The sequence below is a fragment of the Taudactylus pleione genome, unplaced genomic scaffold, assembly GCF_031769625.1.
Source record: "Taudactylus pleione unplaced genomic scaffold, aTauple2 ptg000093l, whole genome shotgun sequence".
Lineage (NCBI taxonomy): Eukaryota > Metazoa > Chordata > Amphibia > Anura > Myobatrachidae > Taudactylus > Taudactylus pleione.
This window is the reverse complement of record NW_028284495.1, coordinates 12910444-12933469: the sequence shown is the minus strand read 5'-3', so window position 1 is coordinate 12933469 and position 23026 is coordinate 12910444. Positions and strand designations below refer to the sequence as shown.

At 41.8% G+C, this 23026-nt stretch overlaps 1 protein-coding gene across 1 annotated transcript in view; it reads left to right on the top strand.

The window, feature by feature from the left end:
* Positions 1-19737, top strand: part of ASXL3 (ASXL transcriptional regulator 3) — a 98359-nt gene extending 78622 nt beyond the window's left edge. Inside the window, exons 8-10 of the mRNA XM_088469771.1 lie at positions 7814-7919; positions 9135-11073; positions 16207-19737. Coding sequence (XP_088325897.1) covers positions 7814-7919; positions 9135-11073; positions 16207-19737 — 5576 coding nt within the window. The remainder of the gene's footprint in view (positions 1-7813; positions 7920-9134; positions 11074-16206) is intronic.
* The last annotated feature ends 3289 nt before the right edge of the window (positions 19738-23026 follow it).

Here is a 23026-nt window from a genome sequence, read left to right as displayed (position 1 = left end):
GGTTTGAAGTTTAAACCAATAAAGTATAATCACAGCCACCTCTGACTCACTGTGGGGAACCCTGAGCAAAGATGACCAGCAGTAGCAGAGGGGTGCACAGAAGTGTGTAACAGGGTGCTAGTGACAGCAACAGTTTAGTATGTGCTAGCATTTGGTCTGCAGTGAACAAGACACAGTAGGAATAGCTAGCATTGTGGTGCATGAAAGGCAACACAGAGGGGGGAATTCAGTTAGGTGGAAGTTGGTTTCTTCGAGCCGTTCTCACAGTGAACTCGCACCGCAAGTTTCAGTTGCAATTCAATTGCAACTACTCATTGCTTTTTCAGAGGAAATTCATATTTTTTTGTGCGCACCCCGCTATGCATGTGAAAAGGTATGGAAAATATCTTAAGGAAAAAATGTCGGGACACAGTGCAGAATCTCTGGTAGACTCTCCCCAGTGAATAATGATGCATTTGGAGTAGTTTAAATAGCATAATTTGGCCACTATAAACATGTCAGTTTTCAGGTGACTTTCATTTGCATTTTGTACAACATCGCCATCAGTAGTGCAAATTGCCATTTCTTCTTCACGGTCCATAGGGTCCACAGGATCTACCTTGGGGTATGTAGTTGGAGTGATCCATTGCACCAAACGGCTTACAGCTTTGAAGCTCCCAGTATGCACAGGTTCTACTCCCTATGTGACACTCAGAGTTCGGGGGTCTTATTCAGTATTTTTGTTTGGTGCGCGGCAAATATCCAGACGCACTGTTTTAACAGCTTAGGCAGTCCCAGGCTTTCTCTTTTTTTTGATTTACCTTAGTTTTTTGAACATCTGAGTTTAGCAGTATTAGGCGCCGAATAAGACGCGTATACTGTAACGACTTCTACCGATGGCGAAACTGCTATATGCCCTGGGGACTTCTAACGGCATCACTGGGGTCCGGACTGCGATTGGATTCACGAAGATGGCAGGTAAGATAATTCCTCATATGGGGAATCATGCGCGGAGCAGTGCAGGCCTCTGGTGCAGGAGGTGCATCGGAGGCAGCTGCGGGTGAAGGTCTCGTTCAGCGTGACCTCACTAAGGCGACCCGCGCCCATATTGTCTGTCGCTGGGTACGGGTAGTACACACACTAGAGCGCACTAGGAGTGTCTACTACTGTGAGACCAGCGTACCAGTGCCGTCAAAATCGCAGCTTAGGAAAGATAGGCGGTTTCCCGGCCGCTCCTCCCCCAACCCAGACGCAACTCCGGTTGCGGATTCCCCGCATCTGATTTCATACTTCTGACCACCTCGTGTGCGAGACGCTCACGGTCCACCTTGGGTGCGCTGCTGAAAGCTGTTGGTCTCAGAGGTTAGGTCTGTCTCCCTGTATACCTCTCCCTTGGGTCAGGTATATAGCACTCTATATCGTACCAATACCCTTGAGGGGCTGGTCAGTTGATTCAGAGTCCATAAGCATTTGAATATATTTATGCATATACTGCCTTTTTATTTCCAAAACTGTCAGATATATCTATCACTGTGTTTTTCATTTAAAGTCGCATTGCATTTATACTCTATACCTTATACCTGTTACACATTGTTATGTCTAAAGGTAAAGGCGAGAAGGATGAGCTTCCTGTGCTAAAATCATGTAAATCCTGTTTTGCAGGCCTGTCTGAACAGGATTTTGTGCAAGTTGGGTTGTGTAGTGTCTGTTGTAAACAACCACCTTTTCTATCTTGTACACCTGCACCAGCACAAGAAACCCTGGGTGGCCTCTTGGTCTCAGGTGTTGTCGCATTTGATGGACAGGGCCACAGCGTTTCGTGCGCTGCCACAATATTGCCTCCTGCTATGGGGTACCCACAGCATTTGCATTTTTCTATGTATTTGTCCCCTATGAATTCCTGTTGGTTGATTCTTCTGGGTATACATTAGTGTGTTGAAACAGGATCGTTTGTTCGGTTTTTCATATTTGACCATCTGACTTACCCTATTGAAGAGACCACAGACAGGATTCAAAGAAATACTCGAAAGTGATTATTATATATATATTTTTTTTTTGGTACAGTTTTTTACTGATCTGAGATAGTTACCTCAGAGGAGGAGCACTATTGCATATTTATTCCTTTTATGATACCATGGTGACATGTGTAGGTCACATATCTTTTGAGTTGCACTCCTATTTTTGGAGCATAGGTGTGATATATATAATTTCTTGTTTCAGCTATGGCTGTAGCCTGGGTAGCCAAAGCTACGGAAGAATGGACGAAGGCTCTGGAGGATAGCATGCCGAATGCTACCAGAGAACAGCTGTCTCATCTCGGACAGATGCAAGAAGCAGCTATGTATATGGGGGAAGCGGTCATTATTTTGGCTTCTAGGGTATCGGCAACTTCGGTTGCGGTTCGAAGAACTCTTTGCCTAAAGACAGAGCCGTAACTAGCTTTTTTGGTGCCCTGTGCCAGAAAGAGCACTGGCGCCCCCCTCATTTTTCAAAGGGACATAATGCACCCAAAAAAGGGCCATGGCTTCATGGGGAAGGGCCAGGGAAGAGATAGGGGAGGCCAGGAGATGCTGGGGATGAAATAAGAGGAAGCTACAAGCAAGAATGATAATAAACAGAAATTTGACAGGTCCAAACAGCGCCCCCTAGCCTGTGGTGCCCTGTGCAATGGCACTGGCCGCACTACTCTAGCTACGGCCCTGCCTAAAGACCTGGAAGGCGGATACAGGGTCCAAGAAGGCCCTGGAGTCTTTGCCTTTTGTTGGGAAGGAGCTGTGTGGTCCAGAGCTGGATGACAGTGTCTTCTCTGGCAAAATCTAAATCTGCAGGGTTGCCATCTATGACTACCCCTAAGTATAGGCAGTCATCAGCTTGGTCCTTTCGCCCACAGGGTAGGGCAAAGGGACAGTCTTCCTCTAGATGGGATAATTCCCACAAGAAACCGCAGACCAGGAAATCCTGGTCAGCCAGACTTCCTTCTTCCAAGCCGGAAGATAAGCCCACTGTCTGATAGGGCGGGCCTCCCCCTGGAAGGTCTCGGGGTGGGAGGCCGACTTCTACAGTTTTCTCAAACCAGGCATCAGACGACTATGGATGCCTGGGTTTGAGAGGTGGTCTCTCATGGTTATGCCATCACGTTCCTGAGGCATCCTCCTCAGAGGTTTGTTTGTACAACCCTTACAGCTATTGGGGCCCTCCTGAGGTTGGGAGTTATAATCACTGTTCCTGTGATGCAACAGGGAAGGGGTTATTATTCAAATTTGTTTTTGATTCAGAAGCCAAATGGGTCACATCGCCCTATCCTGAATCTGAAGTCTCTCAACAGATTCATCCATGTGCCCAAATTCCGCATGGAAACCCTACGGTTAATTATGCTGGCAATGGAGCCTGGAGATTTCATGGTCTCCCTGGAAATACAGGATGCTTATCTGCATGTTCTTATTGCACGATCTCATCAAGGATTTCTGAGAATGGCAGTAGATCAGCAACATTACCATTTTGAGGCTCCACCTTTCGGGTTGGCCACAACCCCTCGGGTATTTAACCAGATAATGGCAGTCATGACGGCTCATCTCAGACAACAAGGAGTCAGGATACTGCCATATTTGGACGACCTCCTGATATTGGCACAATCTCAGGAGATGTTACAAGGTCATCTCCAGATGACTGTTGTCTGCCTACAAGAGCACGGCTGGATAATCAATTGGAAAAAGTCTTCTCTTTCTCCAACTCAGCAAATGGTGCACTTAGGGGCGCTGCTTGACTCTCTGGGACAGAGGATTCTTCTGCCAGAGGATAAGATTGTAGCACTTCAATCTCGTGTGCACAGTCTTCTTTGCAAGCAGGAAGTCTCAGTTCACTTGGCAATGCAGTTGCTGGGCTCCATGGTGTCCACAATCGATATGGTGGCTTATGCCCAGTTCCACTCCAGGTCCCTGCAGCAATGGATTCTGTCTCATTGGGATGGTCGGTATCATTGGCTAAAGTCTCAGATGATTCGCATCTCGCCAGAGGTTCGGCTTTCCCTCGCTTGGTGGCTGCAGACGACTCATTTAGACAAGGGTCATCACACTTTTCAGGGAAGGTGGACGGATCAGGAAAGTCACCTACAGATAAGTGTTTTGGAGCTTCGTGCAGTGCACAGAGCGCTCAATCTGGCACAGGACCTATTCAGGGCAAGCCTGTCCAGATTTAGTCCGACAATGCGACTGCGGTGGCCTATATCAATCATAAAGGAGGCACACGAAGTCCAGTAGCCATGAGGGAAGTGATGAAAGTGATGAACATTCTGCAGTGGGCAGAATGCCATCTTCCAGCAATCTTGGCAATATTCATCCCAGGAGTCCTCAACTGGGAAGCAGACTTCCTAAGTCATCAGGGCATACACGCCGGAGAATGGGCTCTTCATCCGGAAGTTTTTCAACTCCTGTTGGACAGGTGAGGACTACCAGACGTAGATCTCATGGCATCACATCACAACCACAAGGTCCCCAGGTACGAGTCCTGAACAAGGGACCCCTCAGCCGCCTTCTTGGACACTCTGGCGGTGAAATGAGACTTCAGGTTGGCATACCTGTTTCCTCCAATCTCCCTCTGTCCAAGGGTTGACAGAAGGTTCAAGCAGGAGGGCGGCAGGATAATAATAGCTCCTGCCTCGCCCAGGAGACATTGGTTCACCGATCTAACATGTCTATCCTTAGACAGTCCACTTACACTGCCTCTACGACTGAATTTACTAGTGCAGGGTCCCTGCCTATATGCGGATTTACCTCAGCTGGCTTTGACGGCATTTCTCTTGAGTCTTCCGTCTTAGAGGCCAAAGACTTCTCTCTTTCTGTGATTCATATGATGCTTAGATGCGGGTCGAAGTAGGCTTCCTTGCCCTATCACAGGATTTGGCATTATTTATTTTTTTTGGTGTTCCCTAAAGTTTTCAGGGTCTCGCGAGTGCTAGCTTTTCTTCAGGCGGGTTTAGACTTAGGTCTTCATCTGGCTACCCTGAGAGTTCAGGTTTCTGCATTGTCAGTATGGTTCCAGCGCAGAATTGTTCTCCTGTCGGATGTTAGAACATTTTTGCAGGGGGTTCTCCATCTGCATCCTCTTTTTCTCCCTCCGGTAGCACCGTGGGAATTATCTTTGGTTCTCAGGGCACTGCAAGCTTCTCCTTTTGAGCCCTTGGCTAAGGTGGACCTTAGTTGACAGTGAAGACACTTTTTCTTCTCGTTATTTCCTCAGTTCACAGAGTTTCTGATTTGGCAGCACTCTCATGTCACTCCCCATATTTGATTTTTCATCAAAATACAGCGGTTCTTCATACTAGAGCGGGTTACCTTCCAAATATGGTATCCTGTATTCATATTAATGAAGAAATTGTAGTCCTGACCTTTCAGTCTTCAGACATTTCTAAGGGTGAAGCTTCCCTGGATGTGATCGTGCCCTACATATCTACGTGGATCGTACCAGCTCCATCAGGAAATCAGATGTGCTCTTTGTGTTATATGGGTTTCACTAATGAGGCTGGCCAGCTAACAAAGAGACTTTGGCTCGCTGGTTGCGTATGACTATTTCTCAGGTCTATACACAGGCTGATCTCCCTGTCCCGAACAAGGTGACAGCGCATTCTACTCGGTCTGTGGGACCATCATGGGCGGTTAGACATGGACACCGGCTGAACAGCTGTGTAAGGCGGCCACTTGGTCTTCCGTCCATACCATTATCAAATTTTATGCATTTGATACTTTTGCCTCCCAGGAGGCTTCCTTTGGGTGGCGGATTCTCCTCTCTGCTCAGGAGCGTCCCCACCCTTAAGGGAACTGCTTTAGGACGTCCCCAAGGTAGATACTGTGGACCCTGAAGAAGAAAATTAGAGTTATGGTATAACATACCTCAGTTAACTTTTTCTTCGAGGTCCATAGGGTCTACAGGGCGCCCACCCTGACGCACCTGGCCTCAGTTGGGATCTGTTCTTTGCTTTTTTGTATCACTGATTCCCTCTTCGTATTTTGAGTGTTTCTTGGGTACATTGTACTTCCTTCTCTACTTTCAGTCTCTTGCCATTAGGCTTGTTTACAAACTGAATGCCTGTGGCTGGGGGTGGGGTATATAGAGAGGAGGACCTGTGCATGCTGGGAGCTTCAAAACTGTAAGCTGTTTGGTGCAATGGATCACTCCAACTACATACCCCAAGGTAGATCCTGTGGACCCTATGGACCTTGAAGAAAAGGAGTTAACTGAGGTATGCTATACCATAACTCTAACTTTATAATTGGATTGCGCATTTTTTGGATGCGCATATTAGGGTGAAGTGTGCGAGTTTCATGAAATGGACTCGCATTCTCAAACTCGCACCTAATTGATTCTCCCTAATTTATTCTCCCTCTAAAAAGATACATTTAGAAAACACTTCACACACTTCAGTAAAAATGTAGTAGAAATGTTCAGCCTATAATAGCAGCCTCATGTGCACATATAAATATAGTAGTAAAAACACAGCCAATAGTGAGAATTGTATCAGAGATGAAGTCCTTATTGAAAAATGCAATCACCATTCCACTGTGTGGGATTTAAAGCATATAGCGTTTGTTACCATGTAATCGCGTGCTGTTGTGCATCGCTGTGCTTGAAAGTTTGTGAACCCTTCAGTATTTTCTATATTTCTTCTGACATTTGGCCTAATACTACCTCAGATTTTCACACAAGTCCTAAAAGTAGATAAAGATAACCAAATCAAACAAATGAGACTTGCTCATTTTTTTATTGAGGAAAATGATTTAATATCACACATGTGATCAGTATCTGGTATGACCCCCTTGTGAAGCAATAACTGCTTCTAAATGTTTCCAGTAATTGTTGATTAGTCCTGAACATCGGCTTGTAGGAATTTTACCCCATTCCTCCATACAAAAAAAAGCTTCAACTCTGTTATGTTGGTGGATTTCCTCCCATGAACGGCTCACTTTAGGTCCTTCCCTGCAATATCGTTAGATCAGCCGCTGTACAGATGTTTCCTCATACACTGAGCCTCAATACACCATCCATGAGCTGCATCTCAAGAAAATGTGGGCCATGCAGCAAACAACGACCCAAAGCACACAAGTCATTTAACCAAAGAATGTCTAAAGAAGAATAAATTTAAAGTTTTGGATTGGCCAAGTCAAAGTCCTGACCTTAATCCAATCGAAATGTTGTGGAAGGACCTGAAGTGAGCAGTTCATGGGAGGAAACCCACCAACATAACAGAGTTGAAGCTGTTTTGTACGGAGGAATGGGGTAAAATTCCTCCAGGCCGATGTTTAGGACTAATCAGCAATTACCGGAAACGTTTAGAAGCAGTTATTGCTTCACAAGGGGGTCATACGAGATACTGAAAGCAAAGGTTCACATACTTTTGCCACTCACATGTGATATTGGATAATTTTCCTCAAAAAAAAAATTAGCATGTCTAATTTTTTTGTCACATTTATTTGATTTGGTTCTTTTTATCTACTTTTAGGACTTGTGTGAAAATCTGAGGTAGTTTTAGGCCAAATTTCAGCAGAAATATAGAAAATTCTGAAGGGTTCACAAACTTGCAAGCACCACTGTAAAACGATCTAACTCAAGTAAATGTACCAGGTATTTTGTAAAATACAAAACATTGTATTGGTAATAGCACAATACATGAAAAGATGTGGAAAACGCATTAAAGACAGATCGCTCATTGAGTCCAAAGCAAATTTAAAATTTTATGTGAACTATATGTACAGCTTTTAAGTATATTGTTAAACACGTCTGCAGAGACTTTAGGAAAATGATAATATTTGGATTACATTTTTCATGTTTTATTTAATCGTAGGAGAGTTTACTCCAGAAATGCAAATGCGAATTAGACAAGAAATTGAAAAGGAAAAGAAAACAGAAGTTTGGAAAGAGAGATTCTTTGAAAGATTTTATGGAGAAAAGTAAGTGACAGACTTGCAGTATTATATCAGATGCTAAAGCTCTTTCCAGTCAGAAATGAGAGAAACTCTTGCCTGAGGTAAATAATTATGTTTTCAAAATATGTAAATGAGATAGGTAACGTTTGTCCTTGGTTTTGAACTATTTTTTTTTTTTTATGGTTGTGGCCTCCTTAGTCCTTCTGTCTGTTACTTGTCTTTTGTTTAAACTGAAATCTATTAATTTAAACTAAGATTATTCAAAAATACACATACACCGGTGGGATATTTCGTTTGCGTACATGTATAATTGTGGTGCACATACAGATGTATCCTCATATAGGATTTCTGCAGTCGTGCCAAACAGCGCTCAACACGCTAGGTCCCGTGCGACTCGGTTTGTGCAGTGTCTTTTTTTTGCATCTTTTTCGCCCGATCAAATGAAACAAACCACTTCACGAGACTGCACTGATTAATTTCATATGTGACACTTGTATATCTGGGTGCAACTGAGTCTGAATCAGAATATGAAGTGCGTACAATGCAGCAGCCACAGCTTTTTTACACGCCAAGTTCCATTGTGCTTCGTATACAGACTCAGACGCACAGATATACAAGTGTCGCATATCAAATTTATCAGTGCAGTCTCTTGAAGCTGTTTGTCGCATCCAATTGTGACTAAGATGCATTTGGCGGGGAAAAGACATAAAAAATAGGTTTGGCTCAAACAGTTGCACGGGACCTGGCGGCTCAGTTGCACCAGGCGTCTTGCGCTACATGGTGTATTGAGGCACGGTGTGTGAGGGCACATCTGTACAGTGGCTGATCCAACGACATTGCAGGGATTGCAACGGCTTCTGGGCCCTGAGGTGAAGAAAAAGCAGTAATGGTTCTGTACAAAACAAGGAAAAATATTTGGTTGCACTATTGTTCTTACATAGTTCTGTAATGCAACTTGTGCACATAATCTCAATACTGCAGACACAATGCAGCTAATGTGAAGGGAATTGATAGAATATGGAATATGAGGAACATTTGCTGCTGAAATTGCAGGTTTTTGGATATATTAAGGTTAATTAAAGTGTATTTAAAAATATACTGATTCTTAGAAATTGGTGGCATACTCTTGTGTTAAATTATACTTAATTATGTATGTAGTGTTGTATAAAACATGTTTGTAAATGTTATGCAGTATGTGTTGGTTGTTTGGTAATTTTTCTATTATTTCTCTTTAATCAGGTCTGGAATGTCCAAAGAGGAGTCTTTACAATTAACGTCTGGACAAAATAGCAGTGAAGATGAAAGCAGTTCATTAGACACCTCTCTAAACTTGCCAGGCCCATCGACACAGTTAGAATGCAGCACACTGGCCAGTAATGAAACACCACTGTTGTTGGAGACTGAAGTCGTTGAAGAATTGGTGTGTAACATGGAGCATGTTCCTTCCAAGGACGTGGGCAGGGAAACAGAACTGGAAGAGATATTGATTTCTGAGGAATCAGTAATACATGAGGAGATTGCTGAGGAGGTAGAGACCACGATTTGTGAATGCCAAGAAAGTGATGACAAAGCAGAAATTGAATTGTCTGAAGAAGTAACAAATCGGGACACACCGGATGAAGAAAAAGAGCCTGCTGAGAACATGGATTCTTGTGTTGTCATGGAAGATGTGATTCTGCCTCTCTTGGATACTAAACCAGTGGAAAATGTAAAACCTGATGACCATCAAAGTGTCATGGTGGAAGTTGCAACTGAAATCCATGAATGCAGATCTCCATCCCCTGAAATCTCTCATAGTCCACCAAGCGAACCAACTGAACAGGAACCACCATCCATTGAAGATTTAAATTTGTCAGTGGATAATGACGCTTCCAAAACTACTGCAGTTTCTGTGTACACTGAGGAGGCAGCTGCTGTTGAGATGGAGCTGATCAGTGAAACTGATGAACAGTTCTCTGAAACTGCATGCATTTCTGAGACCTCTTTTTCCTCACAGAGTCCAGAGGGGGCATGCGTTAGTCTGGCATCTCCAGGAGGTGATACGCAATCTGCTTCAGAGGAACCATACACACCTGCCTCTGTTGAAGCTGCTTTCCTGTCTGAAGTTTCAAGCTTTGAAAATGCTGATACAGAAAGTCAACAAAAACCTCTAGCTGAAAGTTCTCCAACCTCTTTAACTTCCGATGTTTCACCACTATCCAACTCACCAGTGATGTCAGAAGCATCTCCTCGCTCTAATCATCCACTGACACCTGAAGCTTCTCCAGCATCTAATTTGCCATTAACTTCTGAAGCATCTCCAATGTCAGATGTACCTATAATATCAGAAACATCTTCAGTGTCTTCCATAGCACTGTCCTCTGAAACCGGACATGCACCAAATGTACCTGCTACTTCAGATGCATCTTCTGGATACAGTCCTGTTCCAAATGAACATCTAATGCTTCAGCAAGAAAGTTACAGTCCTGTTCCAAATGAACATCTAATGCTTCAGCAAGAAAGTTCCCCTGCCTCATCCGATGAATCCCAGTCACCTTTAAAAGATGAAACTGATGGTTACTCAGAGGCATCCCAAACAGATACCATAGGCACTGAACATGAAAGCTCTGAAACCATAAAATATAACTCTGCAACTCCAAATTCGGATACTTCACTTTCAGAAGATACTATGAATACAAAGCACTGCAGTTCTGAGAGAGAGCATGAGATTCAAAATGTGGCATCTTCACCAGAACTATCACCACCAGAAACCATAACCATTAAAAACAATTCAACTCATTATCGGATTGTTGAGAAAAAATATTTATCTGCCTCACAAGAAGGATTTGAATCAACATATTCTAGAAACAATGACTTGGTTTACTCAAAGTCTCATGAAAAACCATATGCCACCTCTCTAGAGTCCTCCAGAACTAAATCTCACAAGCAGCAAGGAGGCTTCCAAAACCGGGTAGACTGTTCCCATTCTAAGTCCTATGACCATAGTAAACCTTGTGAGGCAGTTAGTCGGGAACCAGAAATTTCCAAAAGAAAAACTGTGGAACTACACACTTTTGGAATCTACAGGGAGAAACGACCAAGAATAGACTGTGATCACCCAACAAGAACATCTTCAATTTCCAGTCACACTGAGAAAGAACAGCCACCCAGAGAAGAGCCTCGTGTTCCACCTCTCAAGGTAGTATGGCTTAGAGTATGCTTTTCTTCTGGTTTCATGAGTAATGGAAGGTGTTTTAAGAAGTATATTAGCACAGACAGATTGTAGTACAGATCTTTGCATAAAAATCACTGTCAGACTTCATGTTAATTATCTCATAATGAGTTGCACATAACATGGCTGTATAAAAAAAAAAAAAGATCTTTTACTGGAAATAAATGTCTGCGTCTAAGAGCTATTGTAAAAATCACTTTCTTAAGGGGCCTATCGATTAGCAGATGTATTTCTGAGTGATGAAAGACAAAAGATATCCCTTCAAAATTCCGGTGGCTGTGCTGAACGATATCTGTCATATACATGACAGATTTGGCAAACGATGAACGATATCGCATGACATTCAGGGAGTGGATTTTTTTTCTGCAGCTGCTGCTAATATCTTTCGTCGTTTACCGCATATAAACTGCATGATATTGCTAATATCGTACAGCTATATGCAATAATTGACCAACATGTTGGAGAGATGATAGATGCGATTTATCAGCCGCGAGATTGCTCATCTGTCATCGTTCAGGGCCTATCTATTAGCAGATATAATGAGCGATTGAACGATATATCGTTCAATCGTTCATTTTATCTGCTAATCGATAGGCCCCTTTACTTTCGATTTTAAAAGACATGTTGTCCATAAAGAAATTTCTATTAATATTGTAAAATGTGACTGTCACCAGGGGAGTTTGTAGATATTTTTCCTACATACCTTTGGTGTTTGTTCGGTGCTAAAAGAAACTTTTTTTTTATCTAACATTAGAAAAAAGGAAGCACATCTTAATATTCTTTTGTGCTTATGCTTGAAATAGTTGTGATCTCCTTCTATGCCCAGCATGAGTCCCACACTGCTATTTACATCTAAATGCTGTCATTAGTTGATGAGGGAAGACAAATAATTACATTACCCTGAATTCTCCAGTTTTAGCGAACATGCAGTTCATCAGTGATTAGTCCTTAAATTACAAAAGGCAAATACTAATTAATAAAGATGGAATTACTTGCCAAAGACATGAGACAAACATATAAAATCACTCATTTCATTAGCAATTGGCATTGCTATTTAAACCAGAGGATTTAACGAGTCTGTGGTTATAACCCTCTTACAGTCCGTATCCTTATAGTGGTTCTGTCATTTCTGTATATTTTTCATGATGAAATAAGAATTTATCTACACGAGTCATTGAAAGCAGACTGTTATGGTCTCTTGTGTCCTTACCAGAATGCATTTTGACAATAATCCAAAATCTGTCTTATCCCATCTATTTATGCACAAGAGCCAACAGTGTTAGAAGTCCGTGGAGTTGGATAAAAATATTGTGTAATAATATATTTGGATATGTGATATTCCGTTTGTAATTTGAAAATCCTACAGGTGTTCTTGTGTATTTGCCTTGATCATTAAGGACATTTCTTAAAATGAACAACTACAGACATGTCCTTGCTCATCTAGCCTCAATACGCCATGCAGCGCGATAGGCCTGGCGTCAGTGAGCCGTCAGTTCCTGTGCAAGTTTGCTAGCGCCGGGCGCCTTTTTTTTTTTTTGCCATGAATGCGTCTAAGTCACAATGCGATGCAACTCGGACACACCAGGAGACTGTGCTGATTTATTTGATATGTGACACTTGTATATCTGGGTGCTTATTAAAAAAAAAAAAAAAAAGACACCCGGTACCAGCAGTGTCTCACTGGAGGGGCTATTTGGCGCATCTGCAGCAAAGACGAGTGAGGGCACATCTGTACCTCTCTGATGTGTATCTCCTAAACACATTCACTGAAACTCAATGTTTTTAGGTAGTTCTCATAACTCCTTTAAAACAAATAACATTTTCATGATTTATGTTTGTCCTTCTAATGTTTGAATAGCAATTAACTGAATCCCTCTAGTTAATTATGCGCTTATGTCTTATGAAAAAAGTCTTTTAATTTTTCATAATAAATTTATTTCAGACAGTTGTTAATGTATTTATTTTGTATTGGATAGAAAGTACAAGGTCAACATGATCATAAGTTGCAAGAGAAATGTAGAGATATTCAGTATTAAAAATAATAATGGATTGAATTTAATTATGACTTAAACTAACATATAGAGTTCCTGTTGTCCTTGACCTGTCATTAAATAACATTTCAATACACAAGATATGTGTATTGTATTAACTCTTGTAAATAATATCTTTTTAAATAGTGATTGGTTTATATGTAGGATAATGTGTCCCCTGTCATAAATTATTATAAGAATTTTTACAAGGATAAAACCCCCCTTATGATTTTCAGGAATGGAATCTCAAGAAATTTTACTATACGTTTTTCGCTTTGATCATTGGCTATTTATATATTTGAACATTGCTGGAGATTCCATACCTTGAGATCATAAGGAAAGTTTTTTTCCTTTTTTATCATTTAGTAATTATTTACTAATATGCTATAGATTATTTTACAGACCTTTAGTTACAGTGCCATATTCCATACCTTTATTTTTGTTAATATTAACCCATATGTAAACCAATCCTATATAAATACACACTGTGGCTAATGCAGAGTTTAAAGCCAGTCAGCTGTATTTTCCTCATTGTGTGCATTTAACTAAATGTGTATATTTATCAGTGCGCACATGCATTAGCACTATCCAAAAATATCAATCCAAAATAAAGGCATACGCCTCTGAAGCTTGCGGGAATGTCAATTACCAAAGCCATTTAACCCCTTCACCTGGAGGTGGAGATGTTTTGTTTACATTATACTGTGCACCCCCTGGACTGCCATACGCTAAGCTGTATGTTTGTCATTTCATATATAGTAATATATGTGGGACTTGAAAGATAATAGTAACTCTAAAATGCAACAGTTCTGTGTAACTTCTGTGTCTTAGATTTTGCTGATAATTGAAATTGCTATATGGAAATAGTTTTATTTTTTATTTTTTTGAAACTATACCCCATCCTAGTAATTAATGATTTTCAAAATGTTAGATAATGACTTGCAGGATCTCCCTTTGTTATTGGAGATGGGACACATGTATTTAGAGGTTAGAAAGAAGATGTTCACACCCATAAGACTTACATTTTGCCTGTGTGTGTGTGTGAGATTATATATATATATATATATATATATATATATATATATATATATATATATATAATGACAAATGAACACAAGTGCGGTACTCAGGGCTGTAGAGAGTATAGAAACTGCAACACAACGAATGGTATGCAACGTTTCAATCTATTAAGATTTTCGTCAGGTATATAAATCTTAATAGATTGAAACGTTGTATACCATTCGTTGTGTTGCAGTTTCTATACTCTCTACAGCCCTGAATGCCGCACTTGTGTTCATTTGTCATTATTTCTGGCTGTGAGGGCACCGGGCGCAGTTACCACTGTACAGGAGTGCCGGACTAGTATGTTATTGTGTGTGTATATATATATATATATATATATATATATATACATATATATATATATATATATATATACACACATATACTGTGTGTGTATATGTATGTGTGTGTGTGTGTATATATATATATATATATATATATATATATTATATGGGCTGATTGAAAAGTAATGAGACTGATTTTTTTTATTCAGAATCAGATGACTTCACAGAATCTGAACATTTTTCTTTTTCGAAGTAGCGTCCTTCACATTCAATACATTTCTTGCAGCGTTTCAACAATGATTCAAAGACGTGCAGGAAACTGTTTTGTGACATCATTTTTAGTGTTGAGCTGTGGCATTTTTCACATCATCGTTTGTTGAGAACCTCTTTCTGCGCAGTTGTTTTTTCAGGGTTGGGAATGCCCAAAAATCACAGGGCGTTAAGTCCGGAGAGTGTATATGTGCTGTCCCATCAATTTCAGTCAGTGCTGCCAATGCAACAGCAGCAACATGTGGTCGGGGCATTGTCTTGTAGAAAAACCCCTGTTTCTTCAGCAAATGTGGTCTTTTCTTCCTCATGGCTCCATGCAAATTGGTTTTCAGGACATTTGCATAGTAGTCACCATTAATTGTCTGTCAACTGGGAACCCAGTGCTGTAGGATCATACCTTGCACATCAAAGAACAGCAGAAGCATGACACTACACACTGAAGGAACCACACAGAATTTTTTGGGCGGAAGCGAATTTGCATGTTTCCGTACACTGTACTGTTGTTTGGATTCCGGGTCGTCATGATGAATCCACGATTCGTCACACGCCACAATCGATGTCAGGAAATCTGGTATCCTCTCCGACATTTGAACGGTATTATTGCATGATTCAACTCGTCGTCGCATCTGCTCTTCTGCGAGATTTTAGGGTACCCATATGGCACACACACAATGCATTTTCAGTTCCTTTGTCACAATATGCTGAACCCGCTCGAAGAGATTCCAAGTGAAGCCAAAAGTTCACATAAAGTTAACCTTCTGTCATTTTGCAACATCGTCGCAGCTTTGGCAATGTTGACATCTGTAACCACGTTGGGTGGTCTCCCAGAACGCGCTTTGTCAGTCACTCGCATATTACCCTCATTGAAGTGCTTCCACCACCAAAATACTGCAGCACGGCTAATTGTGTCACCACCGTATGCTTGCCGTAACATTGCATGAGTTTCATTTCTGCTTTTTCCAACTTCAACACAAAATTCAATCACATCTCTGACGTAATCTCACAAACATGTCTACCTCATCCGCCATGACGAAATGTACAAAGATTTTCCACTTGCTGTAACCAAACAAAGAAGACTACGGCAGTCCAACCGCAGGTTCAAACACAGCGATGTATGATCTTCACAATAACCAGCATAGCATTGCCATGTCTACCTATGGGACAGAAAAACAGAGGCAGTCTCATTACTTTTCAATCAGCCCTCGTGTGTGTGTGTGTGTGTGTGTGTGTGTGTGTGTGTGTGTGTGTATATTTGTTGTTGAAAATTGAGATATTTAAATTAAATAAAATGTAATTAGTGATAAAGCAAACAACTGTATAATAGTTTAGTCATATCCTGCGACCGTTGAATCAACTTATAGTATATTAAAAGACAAGTCTAGAAAGTACAACTGAGAATTGTCAACTTTTGTGAGTCTGTATACAGTACTAATGCATATGTTTTGTTATTGTAGATCCAACTGTCAAAGATTGGACCACCATTTATAATAAAAAGTCAGCCCGCCCCCAAGCTTGAATCCAAGATTTCTTCGAGTACATCTGTTAGCGCAGGAAGGAACACTGGCGCTAGAACCCTTGCAGATATTAAAGCACGAGCTCAACAAGCCAGGGCTCAGAGAGAGGCAGCTGCTGCAGCAGCTGTGGCTGCAGCGGCAAGCATAGTTTCTGGAGGTGTTGGAAGTCCTTCAGAAAGCAGCAAGACCAGAACTTTGGCCCACATCAAAGAACAGACAAAGGCAAAGCTGTTTGCTAAACATCAGGCAAGAGTCAGTTCTCAACAGACTACTAGAGATGGAAAAACAAAAGAGGGTCTTCCAGCAAGTGATGTGCCAACTTCTTCCGATGCAAAGGTTGAAGGTTCTACTGGTGTTATTATTATGAATCCAAACTGCAAATCTCCTAGCAGTAAGTCCTCCCTCCACCGAGAATTGAATTGTACTTTACAAAAATCCTTCAGCTCTTCGACATCATCGGAAACTGACTCCGATGCTTCTGTGCACAGCTCCAACGAAAATATTCATGTGCCACATTCCAGCGATAAAACTGTTACATCTACCTCCACTGAAGATTGCAGTGTGCCAATGCATTATAGCAAAAATATAGGTTCAATGTCTGTCTGTCCCTCTGCTGATGCGCCCTTTACAAATTCACTTGAAAAATCCGCTGTTCTAATGTCTGTTGACAGTGAAAACACTACATCATCTGTCTGTAACATTAATATACTAAACCCTGTTAAGGAAACTGACATTCCTTTCATAGCTGTCACACCAAAATGCACTGATGACTCTAGTAGTCATGTATCCATAGTAAACACCATTGTCCCTAATTCTGTCGATGATCGAGTGCCAGTAACAACAATTAATGTTAATTCTTACACCACTGTGCCAATTTCATCCATCGGGAGTAATTTGCCAAATCCTCATTTAACTAGTTCTTTGGTAAACACACTAAGCTCCACAGTTGGTCCAAGCAACATACACCCTGATCAGTTAGTTGCACCCACGTGTGACGAGGACTGTGCTGTAAATGTCAGTCCTTCTGTCCGAAGATTGTCAAACCACGAGGAAATCATGGTAGATTCTCATAGCAGGTCTTCTGTTCCTCGATATACTCAAACCAGAAAAGCAATTAGCTCTGATTCTTCCCTTGCCAAAATGCAACATGACAATTTAGATAAGAGCTCATGTAGTAATTTATTTGTTACAAACAGTAACACACTACCGACCGGTTTAATGCAGACGAATAGATCTATCCCATGCAAAGTGATTGTTGATCACTGTACAACTCCAAATTCCACTTTTCCTTTCAATACTGAAAATGTAGAAAATGCAGACACTCAGAATAGGTTTGGAAAAGTGGAATCTTCCATGCAAAATAAAGCATGTCCACAGGTCTCTGTCATAAGTAGACAGGAGAGCCTCACTTATGAGAGCGCTGAGCACCTGTCCAACGCCAACATTGCTGTTGGCTTAAGCAGAGATGACAGAAATAAGGCTGCTGCTTGTTCTAGTCTTTTGGAAACCTCCTATTTGCAGCAAGATAAGTTAAGTAACTCTGCTCCTTGCCAACAAAACTTTAATGAGCAGCTACATTGCACTCCTTCATATAAGTGTGGGGCAGATAATATCATCAACTCTGAGTATATTCCCAATAATAGAATATGCTGGAGTGACAAAGAACAAATCAACCCTGAAAAAGCAGTTATCAATCATTTAAATACACACAAGCACAAAGAATACTCTGAAGGGAGCATTGTTGATATAAAAAGTGAACCTGGGAGTTACCCACAAGTGTCAAAACTTACCAGTCGTAGCCCTGTGACAAACAGCATTCCTATCAAATCAGAGGTCCATGATACTGGAAAGTGCTTTGGGATGGATAAAGGATTTTCAGACCGCAACACTACACCCCAAGCACCTGACTTGGATATAGGCATGCCAGCATCAAAAACACCACTTGGTGTTTCCAGAGAAGAACCTTTGTCATTGACCACAGATACTTTGAAAAGGGTTACAAATGCAGCAAGCGCAAGCTGTCGGCTTTCATCTGTAGAAGCCAACAACCCCTTAGTAACACAGTTACTTCAAGGCAATTTGCCTTTAGAAAAAGTTCTCCCTCAGCCTAGACTAGGAGCCAAATTAGAAATTAGTCGGCTCCCATTACAGACTACCTCTGTGTTTAAATCAGCCTCTGAGAGAATGGTGCCTGAAAACTCCTGCTCACCTACCCCTGATGGCAAAGGCTACCCACTAGGTAGCCTAAACTCTCTACAAATGAGAAAGCGTGAAACCCATCCCAAGAAAAGAATGGCGAGGACTGTGGGGGAACACTCCCAGATTAAGTGCGAGACTGGAAAGCTTCCGATGGACACTGATGCAAACTTGTCATCTTGCATGATGGGTTCTAATATGAACCCACTGGGGCAAGGGCAAGCTTTTAAGCAGGAGTGGATGAACAAGCATGCAGTTACAGCCAGGATTGCTCACAGCCCAGAGATTAAGCAGCAAAAGAGGCCACTGCCTTCTTGTAGCTTCCAACAAAATGTATTTAATGTTGATAAAAATGGCGGCTATCATCCAGAAGCTGGTACCTCACACAGGCAGCATTATTACCAAATGCCCATGACGCAAAGGGGTACGAGTTCTACAGTATATATGCCATCAGGTTCTGCAAAACCCCAGACTGGTAACAATGCATTTACATTCAATAGACACCCTGATCAGAAGGCTTTGGCTGAGGCTAATGTACCATCTCTTTCTCATAGAATGGGTAATTCTTATTCACCAAACATGTACATTAAAGAAGGTGATGACCTAAGCAATGCCCAACAGAATTTGCAACATAAATTTTTAGTACATCCTTCCTTATCTAATTCAGAAGTCCCTTCTGATCAAAAGCAGCCAGCAGTTACTATGGAAACCACTAAAAGACTTAGCTGGCCTCAGCCTTCAAGCATCTGTAGCAATATAAAGTCTGAGCCCATCTCATTCGAGGACAGTTTAAACAACAGCTGTGAACTGACCATGAAACAATCTTCCTATGAGCAAAGTGAAGTCAAAGAACAGTTAAAAGCATTCGCCTTGAAAAATGCAGATTTTTCTTCCTATTTACTTTCTGAGCCACAAAAGCCTTTTACTCAGCTAGCTGCACAGAAAACACAGACACAGCAGCAGCTGCCGCAGCAGCAGTGTGGGAGTTATCCAGCAATTCACTTTGGTAGCACAAGCTTCAAAAGAGCGGCGTCTGCTATTGAAAAATCTATTGGAATTTTAGGGAGCAACCCTAAGCCTGCATCTGGACTCGGCAGTCAGAACACAGCAATCCCTGCACAGAATTTTGCTGACAGCAGCAGTGCAGATGAGCTGGAACTGAAGTGTTCTTGCAGGCTGAAAGCCATGATTGTGTGCAAAGGCTGTGGAGCCTTTTGTCATGATGACTGCATAGGTCCTTCAAAATTGTGTGTAGCGTGTTTAGTTGTTCGGTAGAGACCGAATCAAAGATGGAGCGTCCCCTTACAGCCTACATTTCAATATCAAGAGCAGTAAAATGTTTTCTATTATTTAACAGTCTTTTGTCTATGTAAAACTACCATTTTCAGTGTTAAGTTTAATTCTCGAACTTTCTAGAGGAGAAAAAGATTTCTCATCACTCTTATAATTTATTCAGTATCAGTTTATTAAGGTGAAGCTTTTGTGCTGTTCAGTTTGAGTTCACCACAATGCAAGTATCTGCTAATTTTCTATAAATTGTGGACCCTGTTTTCTTATACATCTTTCTTAGGGACTGGTTACACAAGCATCTAGAAAGCTACGATCTTCTGACCAGTAAATCATTACTCTGTCTCAGCCTGATATGGAAATTATTAGTGAATGTGGTTCACCTGACACATCATAGAGATTCCACTGTTAAAAGGCATGCATTACTTTCCTGGTCAGAAGGTGTCATTTTTCTAGAATGCCTGTGTTACCTGGCCCGTATATGTCCTTTTTATGACTGTGTGATAATTACCCAGGAAAGTCTCTTTAAGATACTTAGCGAGCTACAGTATTTGCTCACTTCCACCTATAGCAAATATAGGGTGAGTCTTTAATTAAGCCAGCTGTTCTGTCTACTTCCCAGGGAAAGTTTATGTTGTGCATGTGGAGGATTAGCCAGCTCCACAGCTCGATTCTCCGCAGCTTGAATAGCAGTTTGGCAAATAAACACTGCTTAATATTGGTCGGAATACTCTTTGCTTTACATGCACTACTTTATTTTCAGTCACTTAGCAGTATTTAGGATAGAAGGTGTCACTGATCAAAGTCCATTAGCAGAAAAAGATTAAAACGGCCAGTGTGCTGGCTACAGGGCCGTAACTAGGGTAGTGCGACCAGTGCCTTGGCACAGGGCACTGCAGGACAGGCGGCACTGTTTGGGCCTGTCAATTTTTTTGTTTATTATCATTCTCACTTGTAGCTTCCTCTTTTATCCCCAGCATCTCCTGGCCTCCCCTATCTCTTCCCCAGCCCTTCCCCATGAGGCTATGGCCCTTTTTCAGGTGCAGTATCTTATGTCCCTATTTAAAAAAGGGGGTGGGGGCGCAATGCTCTCTCTGGCACAGGGCACCAAAAAGTCTAGTTACGGCTCTGGCTGGCTAGTACCAAGTCATATGAAACTGAATGTTAGTAGTGGATGGTTGTACAGTACCACCTACAGTGTGGCTGTATGTAGTACTGTAGACAACTTGTCATCATGTTGCAGGGGATATTAATACTGCACACATATGGTATGATGGTACTATGTCATATCTCTTTCATAGAATAGTGTACACTAACTATATATCTCGGCTACATGTAAATTGTTGCTAGTGCTTTACATGGGTGCCAGAGCATACATACTGCAGCAGTATTTTTGTCCGGGTCTTCCTGTATCTGCTCGGCTTCCTATGGTCCACATGCTGTAGATCACTATTTTAAAGGAGTGTTCAGTTTTGAAAAACATCTGTATCCCCCATCATCCTTCCCAATGTAGTAAATAGGTGGTGGTGTTTCTCTTCCAGGACCCTTACATTACATAATGCCAGGAGCAGTATTGTTGTGCACCCCTTTTGCAAGAAGACCCTATGGTCTATTTAGTAAGCAGTGTTAGGAGACAAAGAGATAAGAAAAGAGATAAGGTGCCAGCCAATTGTCATTTTTCAAACACAGCCTGTGACATGGCAGTTAGGAGCTGATTGGCTGGCACCTTATCTCATTTCACTTTGTCTCCTAACACTGCTTAGTAAATAGATCCCTCTGTATGTCCAGTCTTGTCACTAGAGGGTGAATAGAGCATTTGAAGCTCGAGAGAGTTCTTCTAAACTGTGAGCCGCAGTTCAATACAGTTCATATAAAGGGAGGGGCTTCTGAAGACCCCATTTTCTACATTAGGGGGAATATCAGAAAGCAGGTGATTACTTTCAATTAATAATCATAACAAATACACTTATTTTTTTAGTGGATTGGAAGGTAAACATTTTTTTTTTCTTTTTTAAATCACATTTTGTGTTCATCTGTATCCATTTATACATCAAAACTGTAGAATACTAATGAAGCCAAGTCAGTGGTATGTGTCCAGCTCCTAAGTGACTATTTTATTGCAATTTTAATACTTGAATTTTCAGTTACATGTTGCTATGAATTGTCTAATATGTTCTGCCTCCATTACTAATGTGGAGTATACACTGTGCTGTCTGATCCAGCGATTGAAAAGGTTTATGCACAAACAATCTTGTGCATACACACTTCCCGATCGTCCACCCGATATGTCGTCCCAGTAGACTTCATTTGAATATGCCCGCCAGGGCTGTCTCTAGGGTTAGCCGCGCCCTGTGCAGGTCCGGGACCCGTTGCCCTGTGCGCCTGGAAATGGGGGCATGGTCTAATTACCATAGGCCATGCCCCCTAAATGACATTATTTCTGGGTGTGCCCGTACTGCACGCCTCCCGTTAAGGTCAGGCTGGGGGTAAGCCCAGCACTACGTCAGTAGCTGGGCTTCTCCCAGCCCTCTTCCTGCAATGATGCGCGCGGCATCCATTCCTCTTCCTCGGGGCCAACACCGCCGCATGGCTGCGGCGGTGGAGGTGCCCGACCAACCGCGGGAAACTTTGCCCCGCAGGTGGAACAGCGGGGCAGTGCCTGAAAAACGGGACTGTACCGCTGAAATTAGGAATGGTTGGGAGGGGTGCGCCCTCTATGGTTTGGCGCCCCTGTTAGACCTCACTGGGCGTACATACTTCGAGCTGGCCCTGATGCCCACCTACTAGTGACGATATATTCAATGGATTCTACTCCCGATATATATTGTTCGGTCGTTTCATCATGCAGCACAGCAAATGCAATATATTTGTGAGCAGATATATCGTGTGTACACATTGACTGATGGTCGGGACAATATATATCGTTCGTCGGCTGTACAAATTCTATTAATCACCCTGTGTGTACCCGCGCATAGTCCTATAAAAAAAATATTGTGGCATTTGGAAGCAATCCAGTGCAAACAGATGAATGTTCATAATGCAGACTAAGGGGGGAATTCAATTAGGCTTGATAACTTAACGGGAATGAAAAGGGGAGGTAGCCTTGGGCTTTATTGCCCGAGGCTATTCAATTAGGCTCCCTTTTTCACACGATACCTTAATGGGCATTAATACACAGAATCCGTGGAAAGTTCACAGATTTGTGCATTAACAGGGTCGCGGCACCCGTTAACCACTTTGTTATCAGGGATTTTTTTTAACTGCCTGTGCAGTGGTG